The 21,096-nt window shown below is 39.8% G+C and overlaps 1 protein-coding gene across 2 annotated transcripts; it reads right to left on the bottom strand.

Moving 5' to 3' along the window:
• Window positions 1-9,131: 9,131 nt before the first annotated feature.
• On the bottom strand, window positions 9,132-19,867 carry june (JunE proto-oncogene, AP-1 transcription factor subunit). 2 transcript variants are annotated; one of them, XM_080874853.1, is made up of 3 exons: window positions 19,789-19,867; window positions 10,476-11,580; window positions 9,132-10,342 (listed from the first exon to the last, which is right to left on the bottom strand). In XM_080874853.1, exons 2-3 carry the CDS (start codon window positions 11,451-11,453, stop codon window positions 10,289-10,291), a joined length of 1,032 nt encoding a protein of 343 aa, XP_080730979.1. In that variant the 5' UTR covers window positions 11,454-11,580; window positions 19,789-19,867; the 3' UTR covers window positions 9,132-10,288. The 2 variants fall into 2 exon arrangements, with proteins under 2 accessions (XP_080730979.1, XP_080730978.1); XM_080874852.1 differs by having other exon boundaries at window positions 9,132-11,580.
• Between the last annotated feature and the right edge of the window lie 1,229 nt (window positions 19,868-21,096).

A 21,096-nucleotide genomic window follows, 5' to 3' on the forward strand; every position in this document is an offset into this window, starting at 1 on the left:
GGATTTTGACCTCTGTTTTGTTGATATTTTGTTCTCATGACGAGACGGAAGGTGCCATGGTATTATGTATATATACCACATTTGTCATCTGTACAAGTTATCCTTAGCACAGAATATTATGATTGCATTCTGTGACTGTGGGGGTTGATAACTTGTTCCTATACATTTTTTCTATGCTTGTTATTATTCTTTGTCAAATACCATACAGACTGCTGCAGTACTTTATGTTGTTCTTGACCCCTACGAAAAATCTCACAAAGACATCTTGTTTGTGTAGATTGATGTATGTCAGATTTATGTAATATTGGTAGTACCTTAATTTCAAAATGAGCTATTAGTCCACTTGATGCACATCTTTATCAGCACACTTTGCTATATGAAATCTAAACACTCACTGTCTAATGCTGTTTGCCTATGGCCCTGGAGTGAAGGCAGATGGTCCTTTCCTTTTACATTGTAGATACGTCTTCTCACTGTCATACAATAACCAATGGTTTCAAGGTTTTCAGATTGTTTTTTTGTTGCTCTCCACATTGAATATTTACCTGCGTGCAGCCAAAGTCTGCTCAAACTCAGACTACAGGTGGAGAAAGATAGCTTCGGGTACTAAAACTATGAATATTTATGCAGATATGTGTTTAGCGTCCATATCTGCCTGTTTAGTAAAGGCGTATATGATGACTGTGTTTCCTCTGGAAGTGGGAAGATCTTGTTTTCTAAAATGTAGTCACCCAAAACTGTTCAGTCATCTTTCTCGCTCTCTCTGGCCTTTTTATTACCACTATTCATGTGCAGCACATCATTAAGATTAATTTTTGAAAACCAATAATGTCCAATAACGTCTTGATGCATGCTCAATCATCCAGGTAAGTAAATCTCCAAAAGTTGATTCTGTTCATCTGGACGTAGCATTTTGTGGGAGAATCATTTCGTCACTCATCCAAGTGACTTCTTTAGTCTCAGCTGACTGCAGGTTTCCCCAATCCTATAAACAGGACATTGCACAGTGACTGAAACTAGCACCACTGAAGGAACAATGGGCTGGGAGGTCATTTCCTTCATTATAATTATACAAATTCTCATGGCCATTGATCAAAGACCACTGATCAATGGCCATGAGTATCATTCACAGAGAGTTGGGGAATGGCTGCAATCACAGCATTGCAAGATGGCGAAAGATGTACCCTTAGGCCCCCTCCTCGATTCAGAGATGGTCTTTCCCTTTTCACATAAATGACTCCGCGCTCAAACCAACGTTCCTCCCTGTCCAGGATGTGCACATCCTCATCATTGAAAGAGTGTCCACTGGCCTGCAGGTGTGAATAGACTGCAAAGTCCTGGTCTGATGAGGTAGCTCTTCTGTGTTGTGCCATCCGCTTCGCCAGAGGTTGTTTGGTTTCCTTGATATATAAATCCTGGCAACCCTCCTGGCACTTAACAGCGTACACTGTGTTACTCTGTTTGTGTCGGGGACCCGATCCTTGGGGTGGACCAGTTTTTGGCGTGTTTTGGGGTTTGAAAATCACAGAGACACACGTTTAGAAAAAATGCGTCTCAACTGTTCTGATACTCCTGACACATATGGGATCACTACAGGTTTTTGCTTAGGCAGCGGTTGTCCTTCTCTCCTGGATCGGCTGGAACTTTCTTTTGGCGCCTTCCCAGCTTTGACATTGACAGCTTTGGATCTCATCTTTAACTTACAGAAGAACTTATAGCCTTCCAAAACACTAAGTAGTGGTTTTAATAGTGCTGTGTTGATACTATATCTTTAAATAAATGTATATTGTGATTATGGCTGTTGGCCTTTGGGGTGGTTTTTTCTGCAGATCATTGTGTAATTAGATCTCTGCTTTCTGATTGGTACTGGGATCTAACCTGGCTTTCTATATTGTGATTGTTGCTTGTCTTAAACTACACTGATGATGGCTTCATTGTTGTGTTTTTGCACTTTAATAAATGCAGTGAAGTATTTTTTTTTCTCAGACTGGGAGCGTTCTCTTTCTTTTCTTGGTTCTCATGTTTAAAGAAAGACGGCGTGAAGCAGCAGAGAGTGCTGGGCCGAGGGCTTGTGAGGCAGAAAACATGTAAAACTACAATAATAGGCGCTGACGTTCACTGTCAACACTCGTTTAATCACAAACGTCTTTATTTTTAACAAACAGAATCATCAGAGAGCAGAAATACAGAGAAACAACATGACTGCGAACACACCGATACAGCTCGCTCTGTGTGTGTGTGTGTGTGTGTGTGTGTGTGTGTGTGTGTGTGTGTGTGTGTGTGTGTGTGTGTGTGTGTGTGTGTCGAGGTGTGGGTGGAGGGGGTATTAGTCACCAGAAATGGCACAGAGCCGCTCTCTCTCTCTCCCTCTCCCTCTCTCCCAGTAAGTGGGTCACTCCATCTGGAGCAGAATATGGAAAAACAGCAACACAACATTTTCTACCAAACAGCTTAACACACACACACACACACACACACACATACAGACACGTAGAAGAAAAAACGCTTGTTTCAGTCTGTCTGAAGTCAAAGTACCAACACTGAAGCGTTAGCCAGTCGGCTGCTTAGGTCAGATATCACTCATTTAGATACTGGATTAGATCTAAAGGGGTTCAAGAGTTTATTCTTTAGATCTCTAAAATGCAAACTAACTATGTGTTAGTTACCTTTTTCATGTATTACATGGATTTTTTTAATCAGTACCTGAACCTAGTTAAAAGCGCACCTTCTGACGGACTGTGGACTAACTTTTACAGTGCTGTGGAAAAGTATTTGCCTCTCTCTAGATTTCATATTTGTGTCACTTAAATGCTTCAGATCATCAAACAAATGTTAATATTAGACAAATATAACCTGAGTAAATGCATAATGCAGTTTTTAAATTTATTAAGAGAAACAACGTTATCCAGACCTACCTGACCCTGTGTGAAAGAGTAGTTGCCCGCAAAACCTAATAACTGGTTGTGCCATCCTTGGCTGCATGAACTACAATCAGGCATTTGTGATAACTGGCAATGAGTTTTTCTCACCGCTGTGGAAGAATTTTGGCACGCTGTTCTTTGCAGAATTGTTTTAATTCAGCTACACCGAGGGGTTTCAAGCATGAACAGCCTGTTTCAGGTCATGCCAAAGCATCTCAATCGGATTTAAGTCTGGACTTTGATGCTGACCTTAACTGAGGAAAATAGGCCTGTAGTTCTTTAGATGCTGTTGTGGGTTCTTTTGTGATCTCCTGGATGAGTCATCAATGCACTGTTGAAGTAATTTTGGTATTCCCACCACTCCTGGGAAGGTTCATCACTGTTCCAGTTTTTCTCCATTTGTGGATAATGGCTTTTGCTGTAATTCTCTAGAGTCCCAAAGCTTTAGAAATGACTTAAATTTTTTAAATTAGGTTGAAATTTCTAAAACAAACGAGGACCTCCTGTAGTACTTTAGAAAAGCTGTTGTACCTCTAAATTTCCAATAAGGTGTTTTACTTTCTGAGGGCATTGCCACCGGATGGTTATCATCTGTAGAGGATTTCTTTTCTCATATATTGAGGTTTCTCACGTGACGTCATCTGTACATATAGAACGAGACACAACCATCAGTTTGGTGCGTGGCTCCTGTAGGTTGCTGGCTGTTGCTGGGTGAAATTGGCTGCAAAGAGCGTGTTTCACCAAAAACCTCATTATGGTCACTGTGGTTGCCTGTAGTTTGCGTAGAAGATACCAGCGTGTCCACAAACACAGGCCAGCCACCACCGGGCAGCAGTACTGTAATGCACTTCAAAGCACTTTAACGGTTTTACTGCCACTTTGAGAGTTGCTGGCAAGTTTGTAGACAAATCAACCACAACAATCACAAGGTTTTTCTTCCAACTGATCAAAGAGCGTTTTTACCTAGCGACCAGATTGTTGTAGACAGGTGTTTAGTCCTGAGTGATTGGGGCCTTTTTTATTCATCGTATTTTGTCACCAAGATTGTCACAAGTCCACAATAATATAAACTTGTCCACCACTAGGGGGTCAATGTCTACAAAAGTCCTGTTGTGAAGACAGCAACACCACGTGAGAAACTGGGACTGTTGTAGAGGGCCGTTCAGTTCTAATCAATAATAATTTTCTCGCTTTATGAGCTTTTCACTCCACAACAGTGCCAGTGCGCTGCATTGTCTGCTTTGCTCTAGATGGGAGCACAATTTATGAAATTAACATACTATGAACTTGAAACTACTCATTGAGACCATGACCCCATCAGGAAAATGTTTACTAAGATCATAAATCAAGCGGGAAATTTGCCATTTTAACCAAATTACTTCTTTTTACACCAGATGAGTTATCCCACACTGGGCATTAAAAAATAATGCAGGGTTAACGCTGTAAGGGCATCTGTTACATCATTTTTTTAGTCTTTATACCAAAATGGGTGACAACCTTTGATTAGTAGTTGTGTGAATAACTGGTAGAGAAAAACACTCAGCTGTGCAGCCTCTGTGGAGCTCTGTGTGTTCTTATTGAAGGTGTTATTGTTGGGATTTGAGTCTCCATTTGAGAGTCAACTGAAAGCAGCCAGTTTTTCTGACCGGCCTGTGTGTTTTACTAATAACAGTGTGACTGTATTATTAAAGGATTTCCATAAACACTGTCATTAACATGACTGACTCAGTTTGGCTCTGTCAAAAAACAGACTCCAGCCTTTCTTTCACCTGTTTGGTCAAACTGTAAATGCTACCTTTATTCCTAAGGAGTGCCATCTTTTTTCACTAATACGTTATCTGAATAATTTATTATGAAAACTGCATTTATGAATCAACATTTGTATAAAGATGAGTGTCAGTTCATTCTCGACTAAAACTGACACACAAGAGCATCAAGAGTGTGTCAGTGTCTGACCGAGCTGTTTCACCCCCACGGTTACAGCTCATAGCTAATCATCCTGTTTAGAGGAGCATGCTGACTCCAGATAACATTTGAAGCATTATAAGGAAAAAGTCGAGATATAAATCTTAAGTGCTGTTATTGGTTGCAAGACGAGAAGAAAATGATGATGGGGATGATGGGGATGAACAAACGGTCTAAACAAGCCGCTTCAGTCCTGCTGCTCTGATTCACGGGGAGAGAAATCACTTCATCCTGATGACTCACTGATGAGTTCAACAGGCAAAAAACCCTCCGAAGATAAATAGATGGATACACTGTGTGCTCAAAAGTATATGGACATCCTTGTTCACAACCTCTAACGGATTGGCTGCTCTTTGACAAGGATCTTTTCTTAGATCCTTAACAGTGCTGTAGGGGTCCTAAGGGTGGATTTTGGTGACTGTGGACTTTTCCTGTTTGCTGAGACCACAAAACATTTTTTCTAAACTTTGACTGAGTCCTGTGTTTCCTAAAAGCAACCATAGATTATATGAGTTATGATGGAGCCACTAGTAATAGATAGATTTTGGACTGCAAAAATGTTTATGAAAGATTCACAGATGTTGGTCAACTCAACACATTTACCTCACTGTATTTATATAAAATTGAATCTTGTTACACTTTCTTTTATAACATTTTTGCTTGTTACGAAGGAGTTCTGCAGGTTTGAGGATTTCAGCATGTCTCAGTCTTCTGCTTCTCTTGAATATCTCAATATACAGTAAATCAAAACTGGGAAACGTAATAGGGAACCATCTGATGTGCAAATTTCCCCAAATTTCTCAACATGAAACTGAAAAAATGTCCCTAAAGGCCACAACAGAGACAACACTCCCTTTACATTTCAATGGATTTGGTACTTTCATTATGTGAACAGAACACCCAAGGACACTATTGTAAAATGAGTGTGATGTGCTTTATCTCTGTCATAAGGCAATCTCCAAAATCCCAGCTGCAAGTGTCTAAAAAAAGAGAGAGAGAGAGAGAAGCAGCGGTTGAATGTTTCATCACTGGTATATTGACACAAACATCTGAACACAGCAGAACAAAGTGAAGCGTAATTAACACAAACCAATTTATAATAAATAGACACGAAGAGGTTGAACAAATCAGATTGTACATACACACATTTCAGTATATTAATAACAACAACTTTTATACATTTGTACAAAAATAGAATCATTAGAGACATCAAAAGCCTCTCTCAAGTTCAAAAAAATAAATATCTGCTTGACACTTGCCAACAGTATATTTGAGAGTCTCTGATTTGTCAAACATAAAACATGAACTCTAAAAGAAACATCTGTGAGCAGTAAATATTTCTGTCTGTCTTTGCAGTTACATGTTTTTCTGTCTGACAGCTGCAATCTGCAAACGTGATACAGATGCTGATTGGACAGTAAAGCCAGTGCAAAACAGAGTCTGAAATAGAAAGGGTCAATTAGCCTCATGGCTGCAAATGTGATAAAATATCAACCAGCACACTGCATAAACAACAACAGGATTGTTAGGTGAGTAAACAACTGTACGACTAGATTAAAAGCCCAGTCTGTTAACTTTTCACAATATAAATCTGAGGTGCACCCACATCCAAAACTTAGAAAATCCACAACAACGTGTACAGTTATCAATCAACAAGGTACCCTCACATGTAACACAAACTGTGGGCTGTATTCTTTGTATCTTGGAACCAGTTGTGATCTTTTAAATGTCTGTCATAAATCAGCTTTTAAAATCATACAAATTCAGTCAGGCAAAGTTTGGACCTTTGGGCCCACTAATGCCCACTAATCATCCTCAAGACCCCTCCAAACCCCCTAGGGTCCTCTGGAAAGCTATTAAAGACCTCAGGAAGTTTCACAAGGACTGAATTAACCTCTTTATGGACCTCACGGACCCCATCAGAGACCAGAATTTGAATATATACTCAGGGAAACTTGGCAAAATCATCAGTGATTCTCACGTACCTGTGCAATATTCTCAAGAATATTTATACAATTTTAAGGAAATCTGCCTGTCATTAAGAGCCTTCCCTCAAAGTCTACAGTCTAGTACCTTGCAAAATCCCATTAGGGCTCTCAGGATACCTGTTCTAGGAACTTATGAAGGCCCTGGTAGAGGCAAATACCTTGGGGAACTACAACCTATATCTAAGTCCACCAGAATTCATTCTAGTACCTGTACAACCCTTATAATGATCTCACCCCTCCAGCACCTCAGAGTTCTCCCAAAGGCATTATCAGTTTTGTCAAGGCCCTCAGAAATCCCATTAATGACATTGACTTCAGGACCTCAGAGCTGTCTGACCAAGGACAATTATTATCCTCAGACTTCTACCACTACAGACTTTTACAGTGTACTTAAGAAACCTACAAGGTCATTAAGGACATCTCAAAACTTTTCAAGTTCCAGTGTTTGTAGGATTTCTAGGTAAAGCTAAGCTCACCCAAGTATCTCTGGAAGCCCAGAAGGGAGACCAATATGGACCTCGGGATCTGCACCATCTGCAGAGGTTTTCCTATCCCTCCTTAAGGACCTCATTTCTGCAGAAACCTCAATCTTTAGATAAATATACATATGAAGAGCATTATTTTTCATACCTGAATATATCTGAGTGAATTTTCCTCCCTGTATGTTTTAATTACATTTAGAAATGTCCGTTTGACCTTGAATTGAATCTGAAATGTATTCACGAATGCTTTATTCCAGCATCCTCAGATGTATCGTTCTCTTTGTCAAAAAACCTTGGAGGCCCATTACAGCCAGGTGATAAAAGAGATTAAATTCTTTCTATGACAAAAATTTAAGAGTCAACAGAACATGTTTTCAGTCTAATTTTGTGGCACAAATCTATGAATATTTTTTATTTCCATCTATTTTTCCAGCATCAATGGGCTTCTGTATAACCTGCTAACAAATGCACCATATAAACTCACTTACATGAACCATTATTTTTTTTTATAAGATAAAAAGTAAATCAGTAACAACATCAGAATAATGAATATTAGTCAACACTAATTTTCTTGTTTCACAATAGTATGAATATAAAACAGATATGAAACAATTCCTTTTCCATAATAACAGTTCATCATCTGCAGAAAAGTAAACAAAGAGTCAAATACCTTAACTTTAAAAAAAAATAATTAAATTCTTCCAACACGGGATTGTTTTGCACGCGGTCACACAAAGTTAAATGTGAAAACAAAAAGATTTAAATGATTTGGATTCCCTTTGCAAAGTTATACACATTTAAACTTAAAACAAGTGCAGATCTTACTGTGCACTTCCTTTGTTTGTAACTCAAGAAAAATCCCAGCAGATTACTCTGACAATCTTTCAAAAGTATTCATGAACACCAAAACTTGCATGTTTATGTTTGTCCCTCTGGAGCCATTCATTTGCCTCTGGAACCATTAGCCTCTTGAATTTTCAAAACTGCCACCATTTTCCAAAATTGCTATTAATTCCAGCGTAGAAAAAAGCAATCTTTATGTGTCGAGAGTATAAAAGGTGGACATAGCGTTCATGTCTGAAGAATGAATCCAATGTGGAAAGACGTTCGAAATTCATCCTTTTTAACATCTACCAGGAAGCATCTGCTCTGGATGCAAAAACATATCCAGTCTGGCAGAAGTCTGAGGAAAAAGGATGTTTGAACTTGACCTCTCTAGACCCTAACCCTAACCCTTGCTGAATATATGAGCTCAGTCGCGGGTTTATCATCACTTTGAATAAATCCAAACATAAGTTAATTGTCTAAACTGTCTAAACTGGTCTTAAAGGAGGATTATTGAATAACAATCTGTAAGTCTTTAGCCAGGGTGTGCATGTGCACATACCGGTTTATGTGTGGTTTCATAGTCAGACCCACCCCATCGTCCGTCACATCTAGTTTCAAAACATTGAAGGCGGCAGTGAAATCTAGATGTGAAATCTTCCTCTAGAGGACTGAAAACAGGACCTCACAAACCAGTAGATGGTAAAAGATGAATACATACACCTTTTATCTTTTGAATTCCACATACTTGCCTTTGGGGAAGTCAAATTTACGCCTTTAAAGCTTCTTAAGAGCTACTTTGTTTCACATTTACAAATTTTTTTACAGTTTCAAACATAAAACACAGGTTAAACTGCAATTGAACTTTCATTAGGACAATGTAGCTAACACTGAAGAGACTGCTGAATATGATCCAAAGAAAGAGAGAGTTATATGTGTCAGACCTACAGGCGTCACATAAGCTGCACGTGCTGTGCAGGTTGAGAGATTATCCTTCTATAACCTTGATATGCATACTGCAAATGGTAGGCAGGTAGGGGTCAATCCAAGAAATCTAGTTGAAACAAAAGTACCTCAACAATTTATCCCCTGTTCACAAAAAGTTTTGGAAAACAAAGTTGAGCTATGATACAAACAAAACTGAGGTGTAATTTAAGAGTGTAATTTTAAAGTGGACTTATATTTGGTCAAATGTGTATCTTTTTGTTTTTTTGCCACATTTGGTGGCCATCATGAATTTTCAAAAGGCTAATGATTACCTGTGAACATTTTGGTACTGATGAAGTACTTCTCTGGGAAAAACATAACTTTAATGTAATTTCTTTCTCAAAACACTTTGAAAAACCTCCATCAACAAATGTGACTTTGTAGGCCAGACTGGAGCTTAAAGAGTGATTAACATAATCAGACTACATACCTTTGCTTTAAAAACAGAGCTGTTGAAGTTGAAAGATATTGTTTGTAAAGAAGCCGGTCTTTAGTTGCATTAACACACTGTTATGAAATTAAAGAGATTAAACTGATAATCAGATTACAAAGCAAAAAAAAACTAAATAATGCAGCACAGATCATGTTAAATGAAAATGATTAAAGAAAGTTTCTTCTGACCTTGAAAACAGATGTTTGTAAATTATGACAAGAAACCACAGTTACATTTCCTACTCTGTAAATAAAAGTAATCTGATTACATGAAAGAGTTTTTCATTTCATTTCGGTATTTTGATGCTATGATAAATCTTCTCAGCTCGCACTGTAAAAACAATATTTTTTAGATAATTTACTTCATCTGTAACATCTTAAATATGTTTTTAGTGTGAATAAAAAAAACAGAGGTGGAAGGTGTGATGTGTGAAAAATGTTGTGAGCGGTTCATAATAAATGTGGAAATCTGACAGTTTGTTCCACTTGTTAAACAAATGCATTGTGTGGAATCTGAACACTTTAAGTCTCAAATGTTGCCAGGTGTTCTTTAAGAAGTTGTCGTCCGTAATCCAAACCTTGCTTGCATTCTTCCATTTGCTTCCTTTCCAGTCTCTTCTGTAAAGCTCCGCCCCCTTTGGCTAGGTGACAGAGAGTTTCCGGGACTCTGAATGCCGTTAACATCCACCTATCCTTCTGGAGGCGTTGATGACACGAGCCGCTTACTCTCTGCTCGCTCCAACTGAAAGCACAAGCAAAATCTTAAAAGTAAATGGCCTCTTGGCATATTCTCGCGATGTCCCGCCTCCTCAGCAGCTGGAGTCCTCGCTGCCGGTGCCTCCTCCTCCGGCCTTGCTGGCAGCTGATGAGCTTACCGAAATCTGGCAGCCATTTGTGACGTGACTCATGACCTTCTGTTTCAGCTGAGCGACCTGTTCCCGTAGCATAGCGGCGGTGGAGGCCAGGTCCGAGTTCTGGCTCTTCAGGACTTTCACCTTCTCCTCCAGCCGTGAGATGCGCTCCAGCTTCCGCTTGCGACATTTAGATGCGGCAATCCGGTTGCGAAGTTTCTTGCGTTCTGCTTTGATTCGCTCCTGTGTCTCCAGGTCGATTGGCGAGAGCGACGGTGGCGAGGTGGGGTCCCCTGCAGGATGAGGGACCTCAGGGACAGTCTGCGGGGCATCCAGGCCTCGAGGGTGTGGCTGAGGTGCTCCACCTCCACCGTGGCCTGAGCCTCCACCATATGCCATCTGCCCTCCAGAGTATGGCATCTGGCCCGGGTTGTAGCTGCTCAGGTTGGTGTAGATGGGCATATCTCCGCCTGACATCAGATTCCTCTGGTAGGACGCCTGCAGGGAGACACTAGAGGATGAAGGCGGAGACATGGGCCCACCTCCAACCAGCTGGTTCTGCTTGTGAAGGTCTGCCAGCGCCTTGACAAAGCCATCAGCAAATCCTTCTTGCTCGTTGGTGGCCTGGTTGCGGTACATGAAGGGATTGGTGGAGTTTGGCACCGGGCTGGTGGTGACCAGCCCCTGGTTGGACTGAATGATCAGGTGCTCCAGATCTGGGGACGCCAGCTTTAGCAGGTTCATGTCTGCTGAGGATGCTGCAGAGGACGCTGCTGATGTCATCAAGGAGCTGTTGCTAGCCAGCCCCAGGATGTTGGGGTTCCCACCCCTCCCTCCTGCTCCACCACCACTGGGGAAGTGGTGACTTCCTGCCATTGACATGGCTTTCTTACTCATCAGCATCTTGTTTCCCGAGTAGCGCTCGTATTCGGCGATCTGGCTGAAGCCGGGCACAGCGGGGGAGTCATCGTGGTAGAAAGGAGTCTCCATCTTGGCCGTCATTGACAGAGAGGCGTCTCAGAAGAAATCTTCATAATCAGATTAACCTGAATATGAGAGCTGATTGAAACGTTCCACTGACGTCTGCGTCTGGAGGATGAAGGCAAGACGAAGAGAAGAAAAAGAGTTCCTGCAGGAGGAAGAAACATGTCTGTGAGAGGAAGAGGAGGACCAAAACAACAGGACAATCACTACCCCTCACCTCTCATTCTCCTGCTCTGTTTGTGGGTTCATTTCACCCTGAGCTAAGGCTGAAGGAACACAGCCACCTCTAATTTGACAATCATGCTCACCATCTTTTCTATTTCAGAAATGTATTTTCATGACATCAAATATGTGTCTGCATTCACGTCTTCATACTGTTTGTATCCTTGTTTGTTCCTGATTTTACAGACAACATGCCTCACTGCATTATGACTCAGTGATGTTCATCAGAAACAAAAACGTTTTAATAGCACTTGCATATCCAGCTCCAAACTTAACTACACCTTGTTCTGAAAATATGCTCAGTTGTATGGCCTCTAAACTTGACAGATTATTGCTTGTAAATATTTCGTTTACAAAAAAATTGGATTAAAGCTTCTTTTCAGTTGTCTGTGCTATCAAAAAACCAAGAGGTTTAATTTACAAGCAAATTAAAGGCACACGGGTTTTCTAATTGTATGAATAATGAGAAATATGTTCTTCTTATTTTAGTCCTGCTGATTATTTCCAACTACACCCTCCTGCACTGTAGCCAGTCGTCCTTGTTCTACTCTGCAGTCTCTGTGAGCTCAGCACATGAACCAGCTCTCCACCTGTTGCAGGTTCTGGTTAGGGTGATGCTTGAAGTCCCAGCAGAGCAGAACAAAGAAGCCATTGCCAGCTGCAGTCCAGGAGGGTGGAGTTGGAGTCCATCTAAACATGGGATGAGAAACTGAAAGAAATGAAAAACTGTCATATCAGCAACCCAACCAGTGTTTCCCACTAATGTGAGTTCTTCATAGTAACATCTCTAACTGATCAGCTAACCCTATAGCAATAATATGAGCTGCTAAAATTCTCTAAAAACCAAGAAAAAGTTCTCCTTTACAAGAGGCTACACTGGTGGATTCTTTATGAAAAGAAAGGAGCCCCACAATTCACAACACACAGTGTTCTACACTTTATACTTACAAGCTGCTGATATGTTTCTGACCTCCAACGACAGGCTGTTACACTTAGACCTAAATTCAATATGCTGCTGTAATAAAATCTGTTTCCTTGCAAGTTGTCGCTTTCTGAGAACAGCAAATATTTGTGAGTCTTAATAAAGGCAGTTGGTGCAGTGGGTCATCTCTCCTGGGAGACGGGGGAATATGAGTGGACAGGATGAGCAACTAATGTAACTATGACAAACATTTCCACTTTTAAAAGGCAACAAACGTCTACACTTGGAGGATGATCCTAAAGCAAATCCACCATGATCCTTGCATGGGTCTTCAGTAAGGCTGTTACGGTGTAAAAACTAGAGCTGGCTAAGTAAACGATACAGGATCCTGTCAAAAAACAGTTATTACAGAGTGTCTTACACATCCCTGATTATGTCGAGATTTCCCTCCAAAGGTGAGATTTACAGCTTGTTTAAACTTGTTCACTGGGCTGCTCCACTAGTGAAACCTTTATATGACGAGCACTGATGGTCTGATAGAAAGGAGCAGATGTACTCCTGAGAAGAAAGCTCAACGTTAACATGACCGTTGCTCACTGCAGGAATCCATCATGCTGTAAACATTACAGAGGAGTCTGTTTCAGGTATTTATTGAAGTCTCATTAAATGGACAAGCTGTCGCCTCGTTCTCTTTCAGCAGATTTGCAGACGTGGGTGAAAAAAATGACCGTACATGCGCTCAAGTTTGAAAATCCTGGGATTTCTTGGGCAATTTTTTCCAAACTATAATGTCTGATTGTGTGAAGTGATTTTAGTGAAACTTCACTTTTGAATTGATTGAATACTTTTGTAGTATGCAGTATTTTTTGTAGATGCTTTGTGTGAGCTATTCTACTTGCTGTTATAGGTTTTGTTTGACATTTTGGCTGCTGCTACAGTATTTTATCAACTTTTGGGAAAAATAAAGCATGTCTCATATCCTATGAGTTACTGACTCAGAGAGTCAATTCAGGTCAGTTCAAACTTTACCAGCATGTGTATGGTTGTGTATTTTTAAAGTTTCTATCTCTGCAGCAAGAGGAGCTGAAGCGACTACACGACAGTGAGCTAATTTACTCAGAATCTGACCGGTCTGAATGCCTGCAACAAGATCAGCTGCACTCACTCCTTGAATCGTCTTTGGATGATACGCCCAGTCATACCAAAGCTTGGAAAATAACCATTTGTGTTCTAGGATATAAATGTCATAGATTTGAAGAAAACATTGCACAACCATTTTTTCCCAAACCACAACATTTTCTAAACCTAACTCATTAGCTTTGATAACAAGTGACTTCTTATCAGTAATTAATGATACATTAACGATCACCTAAACTGAGTGTAAAAATCAGTCATGGAATGACCCGACTTGTGGTCTCTGGTGTGAGCAGTGAAATGATTCATTCGACTGAAATTAGGGCTGTTCCTGACATTTAATTTGTGTTTTGTATCAGGAGGGAAACTAACACTAGGAAAACAATGAAAACTGGGCACATTCCAACAGAATGCGGTTAAACATCGGTCGTACAAATACTGCGTGGGAATTTACGAACCATTTGAAATCATTATTCACCTCCCCCAATAATTACTGTTTTAAATGTCACTGAAGAGTGGGAAACTTTGTCTAATGTGTTACGCTGCTCACACGCAATGCTAAATTAATTTGCCGAGCGTTGCTAATGTCAGTATGGCTAGCACATGTGGCTCTCCGTCCTTGCATGCTTCCACGTGCCTTGTGGTTAATGTGGTTTTCATTTTGCTTCAGTTCTTATGTCAGCTTACTCTGACACCACTGATGTCCTGCAAACCCGATCTGGTTGGTGCGGATGCCAAACTTCGCACACTTACATCCTCTTGTCAGAAAAAGGAGGGCCCTCCGTCTGTCAGCGAAGGTCGGCTTTTATCAAAATAATTCACTTAACCAGCTGGCATTTCTGGCACTGACCAGCAAGAGCAGCAAATTTAAAAGTCAAATTTGTCAAATATGTATGTGGACACGATGAAACTGGACAGATAAGATTTAATTTCATTAGATTAGAGTTTGAGGCTATTTCATGAACTGTGTTTAGGGTTGCCAGGTTGGGTTGACAGATGGGTTAGATATATAGATTTCTTGGAGATGGTTTTGAAATAGGAGAGAAAGCTGGGGAATATGAGAGTGCTGGTGGGCATGGATAAACCCTCCAGAGATAATATCAAAGCACGTGTAAGCAGAGGACCATGGATTTATTTATTTATTTTGTTGACAGCAGTTTGAGAGCGTTTTTAGAATATTTTATATTAAATATTAGAGATAAGTGTTGCACCTGTCTGAATGGATTGAAGTCTCTGTATTTTAATGCTTCATTTCTTCTCTCTGTTTATCTGGCTTTACTGTGTGGGTAAAACAACAGTGTGTATTCTATATATAACAAGTGTTGTTGGAGCTTTACCCCTTTCAGTTCTTAACCTCTTCTCCGAGTCCAGAAAGACAGAAACCTCTAGTCTGTTTCCACAAAAGGGCAACACATGAGTCTGAAAATATTTTTTGCTGAAAAGGAAACACAGTGGTCGAGTTTGAGTTACACGGAGAGACAAATAACCAACACAGTGACAAGCGTCACTGTAATTCCTGAATCCTTTTCATGAATAAAAAAAAAGAAATTACAAAAACATCCCCTCTATCCTTTAACCTCAACAGTTCAGATGCAGTGTGTGTCATGTGGTGACGAAACTGACCACGAGGCGAGACGCTTGAGGAACTGATTCAGCTCAGGTCCACCGTCACCTCGACTCTTTGCTTCCTTATAATTTAATCAGAGCAGCATATTGAGAAATAAGAGAAAAAACCCTCAGAGTAAGAAACAGCAGTCAAGGTCATGCGTGAGGAAGATCTCCCCACAGGAGAGGAGTGAAAACGTCAGATAGAAGTTAGTGTGATAATCACGGGCTGCACACAGGTGATTATCTGAGCTCAGGTGACTAACAGCAGCCCAGCACGATGAGTCTGAAGCTTACAAAGACAAACAGGCTAATGTGACATTGATGCAACTCTTAAAGTTAAAACAAGGGACAACAGGCGTCACTTGATGCTTAAGCTAATGCAAAAACAGCTTAAACATCATGGCTCTGAACATACTGGAACTTCTAAGACTTTGAATTTTTATATTCTATTCTATCAGCTTTTAAAGTATGTCTGGTCTGAGATGTTGAACCAGTAAGAGCGATCTGGTAGGCTCACATGGATGCATATTGTTATGATTATTTAGTGTCTGTAGCATCATTGCCTCCAGACTTTTCAGTCTGGAGGCAACACCTAAAACAAAGTTTTAAAATAAGTGGTAACTGTTTTATTTAACCCAGCCTATAATCTATTTCTCAATCTTGCTGAATAATGATCATATAAAACAACTTTTACGTTCATTATTAATACTGGTAGAAAACATGTGAAGATTATGTGTATGATTTGAACTTGGGTTTGCTCATTTCAGTTTAGTTTTTACTGTAAAAGTTTACTTTTTAAAATTTATTTTATTTATTTTAATTTATTTAATCAGACTCAGTTTTAGTCTTTTTAATTCTTAATTTGTCTTAAATTATTTATTTTATGCAGGGTTTCTCTCAAGGTTTTAGCAAAGTCAGAATAGACATTACAGCCCGATCTCACGGCAACAAAACATGAAATGGTGACAAAAAAGCAACCTGTTTATTTGTGTTCATGGACACAAACGGTCACGTGTTTTCATGTCAGTCAGTCCACGTGATGAGAACTGGTGTTCAGGGAAAAACAAAGCAAACAGAAAGACGAGAAAATTCATGACCAGAAACAAATCAGTAGATTCGAGACTTTGATTATTTCACAAGCTGTTGGGTAATTACAGTAAAACAGCTTTGTGATGGCAGTTGAGAGTCAAATCTTTAAAAAAAAAAATGCTTGAAAGCATCATCGGGCAGCTTGTGAATCCACATTTTACCAAATTCACAAAAGCGAGAACTACAGATATGTTTTATTTTATTTCAGTTATCCAAAATCATCTCAGCAAAAATATTTTTCCAAATCTCCTTTTTATCTTTATTTCCATCAACAAGAGTGAAATTAGTTAGTTTTTAGATCAGTTTTAGCTTCCTTTACCTTCAACCTGCATAGGTGGAGTTTTTGTCCTTTATTAAAAAGGAACTTGCAAATGACCACAACAGTAGCCTGAAGGTGCTTTATATCATAAGGTAAAGACTACGTTAACTCACAGAATTAAAATAAAAATTAGAATAAAAATAAAAAAATGATTAAAAAGTAAAAAGCAAGCAGTTGGCGACAGTGGGAAAGATAAACTAATTTTTAACAGGAAGAAACCTCTGGGAGACCCAGGCTCAGGGAGGAACAGCCAACTGCTGTGATTGGTTGTGGATGAGGGGAAGACATATGAGACCAGACAGATGAAAAACCATATTCAGGAACACAAAAAACCACAGAGGAGCCAGAAAACTACAGATTATAAGATGTGACAGTTTTCACAAACTCATTTTGGTTTTCATTGCACAGCACGTAGTTTGAAACGATGACAGCCTAGTCCTGTCACATGTCATGTAACATTTGAGTGCTACGCCCACAAATACTTTTTCCTTTTTTAAACATTTTCAATCCACACAAAAACACTAAAACATTGTCAAGAGCTCACCAAAGCAACACATGCCATTGTAACCCTACCCAGATAGAAATGTTAGCTAGTCATAAGCCTTTTGTTTTTCAAAAGCTCTATTTTCAGTTCCTTTAAATCCTGTTTACATTTGGACAAAAGGAAAAAATACACAAGAAAGGTTATACAAAATGCCCATATATGTGTGGACAGGGCTTGAGAGGTCATGCTAGATTAGTCTGAAACTGTCTAAACATGAAGAGGTGGCACGAGAGTGCGACGGCCATCTTCTACATTTATGCCCCAAACTGTTAAGATTGCACTGCCCTTCACATCTAGCTCTGGGCTTCAAAGAGAGTCTGGCAACCATTCACAGCATAAATGGGTGGGGATGGATCTGACTGATAACATTATAAATCCCACCCTGAGAAAATATGTTCACAGCTCGTATGCCATGTGAACTTATTTTGTTTCACTTTTGAGCAAGTGGGCATCGTTTTTCGAGTTTTGCATCTCCAGCTCCAGTATGAACCCACCACTTATTCCACTGTACGAGCTGGGAAAGCACTGGAATACATCAGCATTTCCATGCTTCCTCCCACCTACAGACATTTAACTCCTTCTTCCAGCCCTCGCCTCAATGCTCCTAAACAAAGCAAGGCGCCTTCCCCACTGTCATTGTTAGTTAGTGAGCAGCGTTTAGAAATCTGGACATCCCACTTTCTTTTACAGACAAAGCAGATGTTTCTAGAGCAACGTCACCTACTTCCAAGGTGCATAAAGAAGAGCATTATTCTAAAAAGGTATAGAAAACAGCCAACCTTACACATTCATGTGCATATCCACCAGTAATCCTCGATGTGATTAGTTGTTTTCTGTACATGTCCTATTTAAAATGTTGGCTGTAATCTGTTTTATAGCTGACTGATGAGGTCAGAAATGTGTTGGTCAAACGGTAAAGTTCTTACTACTGCAAGTTAACTTCCTCCACAGAACTCCAGCTAACATTCGAATGTTTCTCAAAACTGGCAGGGAAGCTTTCAACAACACAACACAAACACAACTCTGACTGTCTTTAGTCCAAAAACAACACAACACTTGAGCTGGAAGTGAACGTCAGCTCGAAAACATTAGTTGCGCCACTTTAGCTGCAGAAACCAGCAGAAACAGTAGACCTGCTTAATGTCACAATTTAATGAACCACACTGAGAATAAGTAAGTACAGCTTTAACAATGTGTCTTATTACATGTGATTAACCAACACAGTGGCACAAAGAGGTACAAGACCCAATATGTTTTCACTTTACAGACATTTCCATGCATGTGTAGTCATGCTGTTAAGACAAGATACAGGTCATTATTCCCAAAGGTCAGAAGATCCCTGTGTTACAGCAGCCGAAACATTAAACACAGCCTGCAGCAAGTAGAGTAGTTAAAAAACAAAACAAAACAAAACAAAACAAAACAAAACAAAACAAAAACACTATGACAAAACAAAATAGCTCCATGAGGTAAAAAAACAAACAAACAGAGGAGCTGTAAAACAGCAAAAAAAAAGAAAAGAAAAAAAAAGGAGCTCAAAAGATAAAAAATAAAAAACTTTGCAAATTAAAAAAAAAAAAGTATAAGAGTATAATAAAATAAAATGGGTCTATACCGTAAATTTGATCAAAAAAGGGTGTCTGGACCCCGGACCTCTCTTTGCATCTCAGATCAAAAGCACAGTCACAGCTGGAAACTCCCAATCACACCCAACACAGCAGTTTATTATTATTATTATTATTATTATTATTATTATTATTATTATTATTATTATTATTATTATTATTATTATTATTAATGTTATTTGTGGCCAATGAAAATCACTGCCCTCTGCTGGACACACGACTTCCTAAACGACCTCCAGTGCAGTGTTCTTCCTTATTTATCATCCAACATGTTCACATTTTCCACAAACTCTCCCAAATCCGATGGTAACGTAACTACTCAAACTTCATAACTACTTAACTATTTTAATTTTCTACCGCTTGTCACAGCTGCCTCCCCGCTTCTAATCCCAGCACTGTGCGGCGTGTTAGTCAAAAAGCTGATTTTTTTTAAACATAGAATAAAGAAATATGAAGTGCGCAACAGTTCATTAAACCAGCTGCAGCATTCAAACCCTGCTTACATGTTACAGTAGATGTGACAGTGATGAATATAAATCCCAGTAAGCAGTGAAACAGTCGTCATATCACACCGAAGCTCGTTAATAGGAAGGTCAAACACCTTCATCCTCATCAATGCTGTGTAAGCTATAATTTATAATAACAGGTAGTTTTCAGTACCGACACTCTGATCAGTCCTCTCCTCTCAGGACTTCATCAGGTGAAGTTCCGTCAACTTCAGACCGGGTGAAACCAGCGCGAGGCATCATTAACACTACCATCATCATCCTCCCCCTCCTCATCACCGTCCTAACCGACCGCGGCTCGGTGTCTCATCTAAAAAAGTCCAGCATGACGAGGCTGGGAGGCGATGAGAGCGGGAATAATGTCTGATAAAGGCTGATACTCACAGAGAGACAGGGAGAGCTGCTGAACCATCCGAGAGCAGAGAGACTGACTCAGAGAGAGAGCGAGGAAGAGCGGCTGAAGTCTCTCTCCATCACAAAGTGACTCACTCTGACGCTTTCTGCTCCTTATCTCTCCAACGCGCCTCTAATGAGCGCCTTTATTTATACACTGACATACTTCACACGGGGAACATATATATGTGATATATATGAGCCGTGAAAGGTTGAAAGCCGTGCCTCACAGGTTGGTAAATTGATGGACCCCCGAAAAAGAACCCCCCACACCGACTCTTCCTCTAACGTCCGCTTGAGGATGACTCCCCCTGAATCAGTCCCTTACACTCCCTTACAACCTGATTCTGAGAGGGGTTTGGACTCCACTCTGACCTCACGCATGACCTTTCCTGGACGTAATTTAGCTTTTTTTTTTTTATCCCCGACATTATCTCACACTTGTCACTTTTAATCTGTCATCTCACATATATAGGTGTACATGTTCACTTATACAAAATTTGATATTTTCTACTTTTGAAATACAAAAGAGGCTCAGCTGTGGAGGCTGGAGGGGTTGGTAGTGGAGTAAATTATTTGACCTTTTTGGTACATAAGAGACCCAAATTGTACAAGTCACAGATGTTTGTGCTTTATTTGATTCATGAATTCAGTTTGATGATTAATGATCCACAGTGTGGTGGCTTACAGGTACGCCTGATCCCGGGAGGAAATCAAACAAACTGAACATGGAAGCAGCTAAAAGTCGCTTTTATTAATAAAAATTACGTCGCTTGGTTAACTTTAGGCATTGAGGACTTGGTTATTCTGATTCAGTAAATTGATGCCTTCTTGCTTTTCCTACACACAATTTGCACGTATGACATAAAACTACACAAATAATACACAACAAATTTGTGCTCACTGTCCTGAAGAATCTGTATAATTAGTTTCTGTGAAAAACAAAACTTTACTTTTTTGTGGACTGTAAGACTGGACTGTAATTACACATCCTTCTAACAACTGTGCAAAGAGTCTTTTTTATCTGTTACTCATAACTCAGGCTTAGATATATCACACCCACTGATCGACCGGACCAGTCCCACAACTAAAAAGCAAATATTCACAAAAAAAGTCATGAAAAGTAAACTATTGGTTTGTGTTTATGGATTTAAATTGTCAGGTTTCAGTGTAAGTCAACGGGACTGACTCATCCAGAAAGTTGTATATTTTAAAGCGTGTCACAAAGTGTCAGAGTGTCGTTGATGGTTAATTTATTTTTCTTACAGTTAAGTGGAAAAGTGAAAAACCTTAAGCTTT

This window comes from Rhamphochromis sp. 'chilingali' (assembly GCF_963969265.1).
Source record: "Rhamphochromis sp. 'chilingali' genome assembly, chromosome: 2".
Taxonomy (NCBI): Eukaryota; Metazoa; Chordata; class Actinopteri; order Cichliformes; family Cichlidae; genus Rhamphochromis; species Rhamphochromis sp. 'chilingali'.

Excerpts from the sequence above, each read along its gene's own strand:
- june (XM_080874852.1), bottom strand. The coding sequence starts at position 11,453 with ATGACGGCCAAGATGGAGACTCCTTTCTACCACGATGACTCCCCCGCT.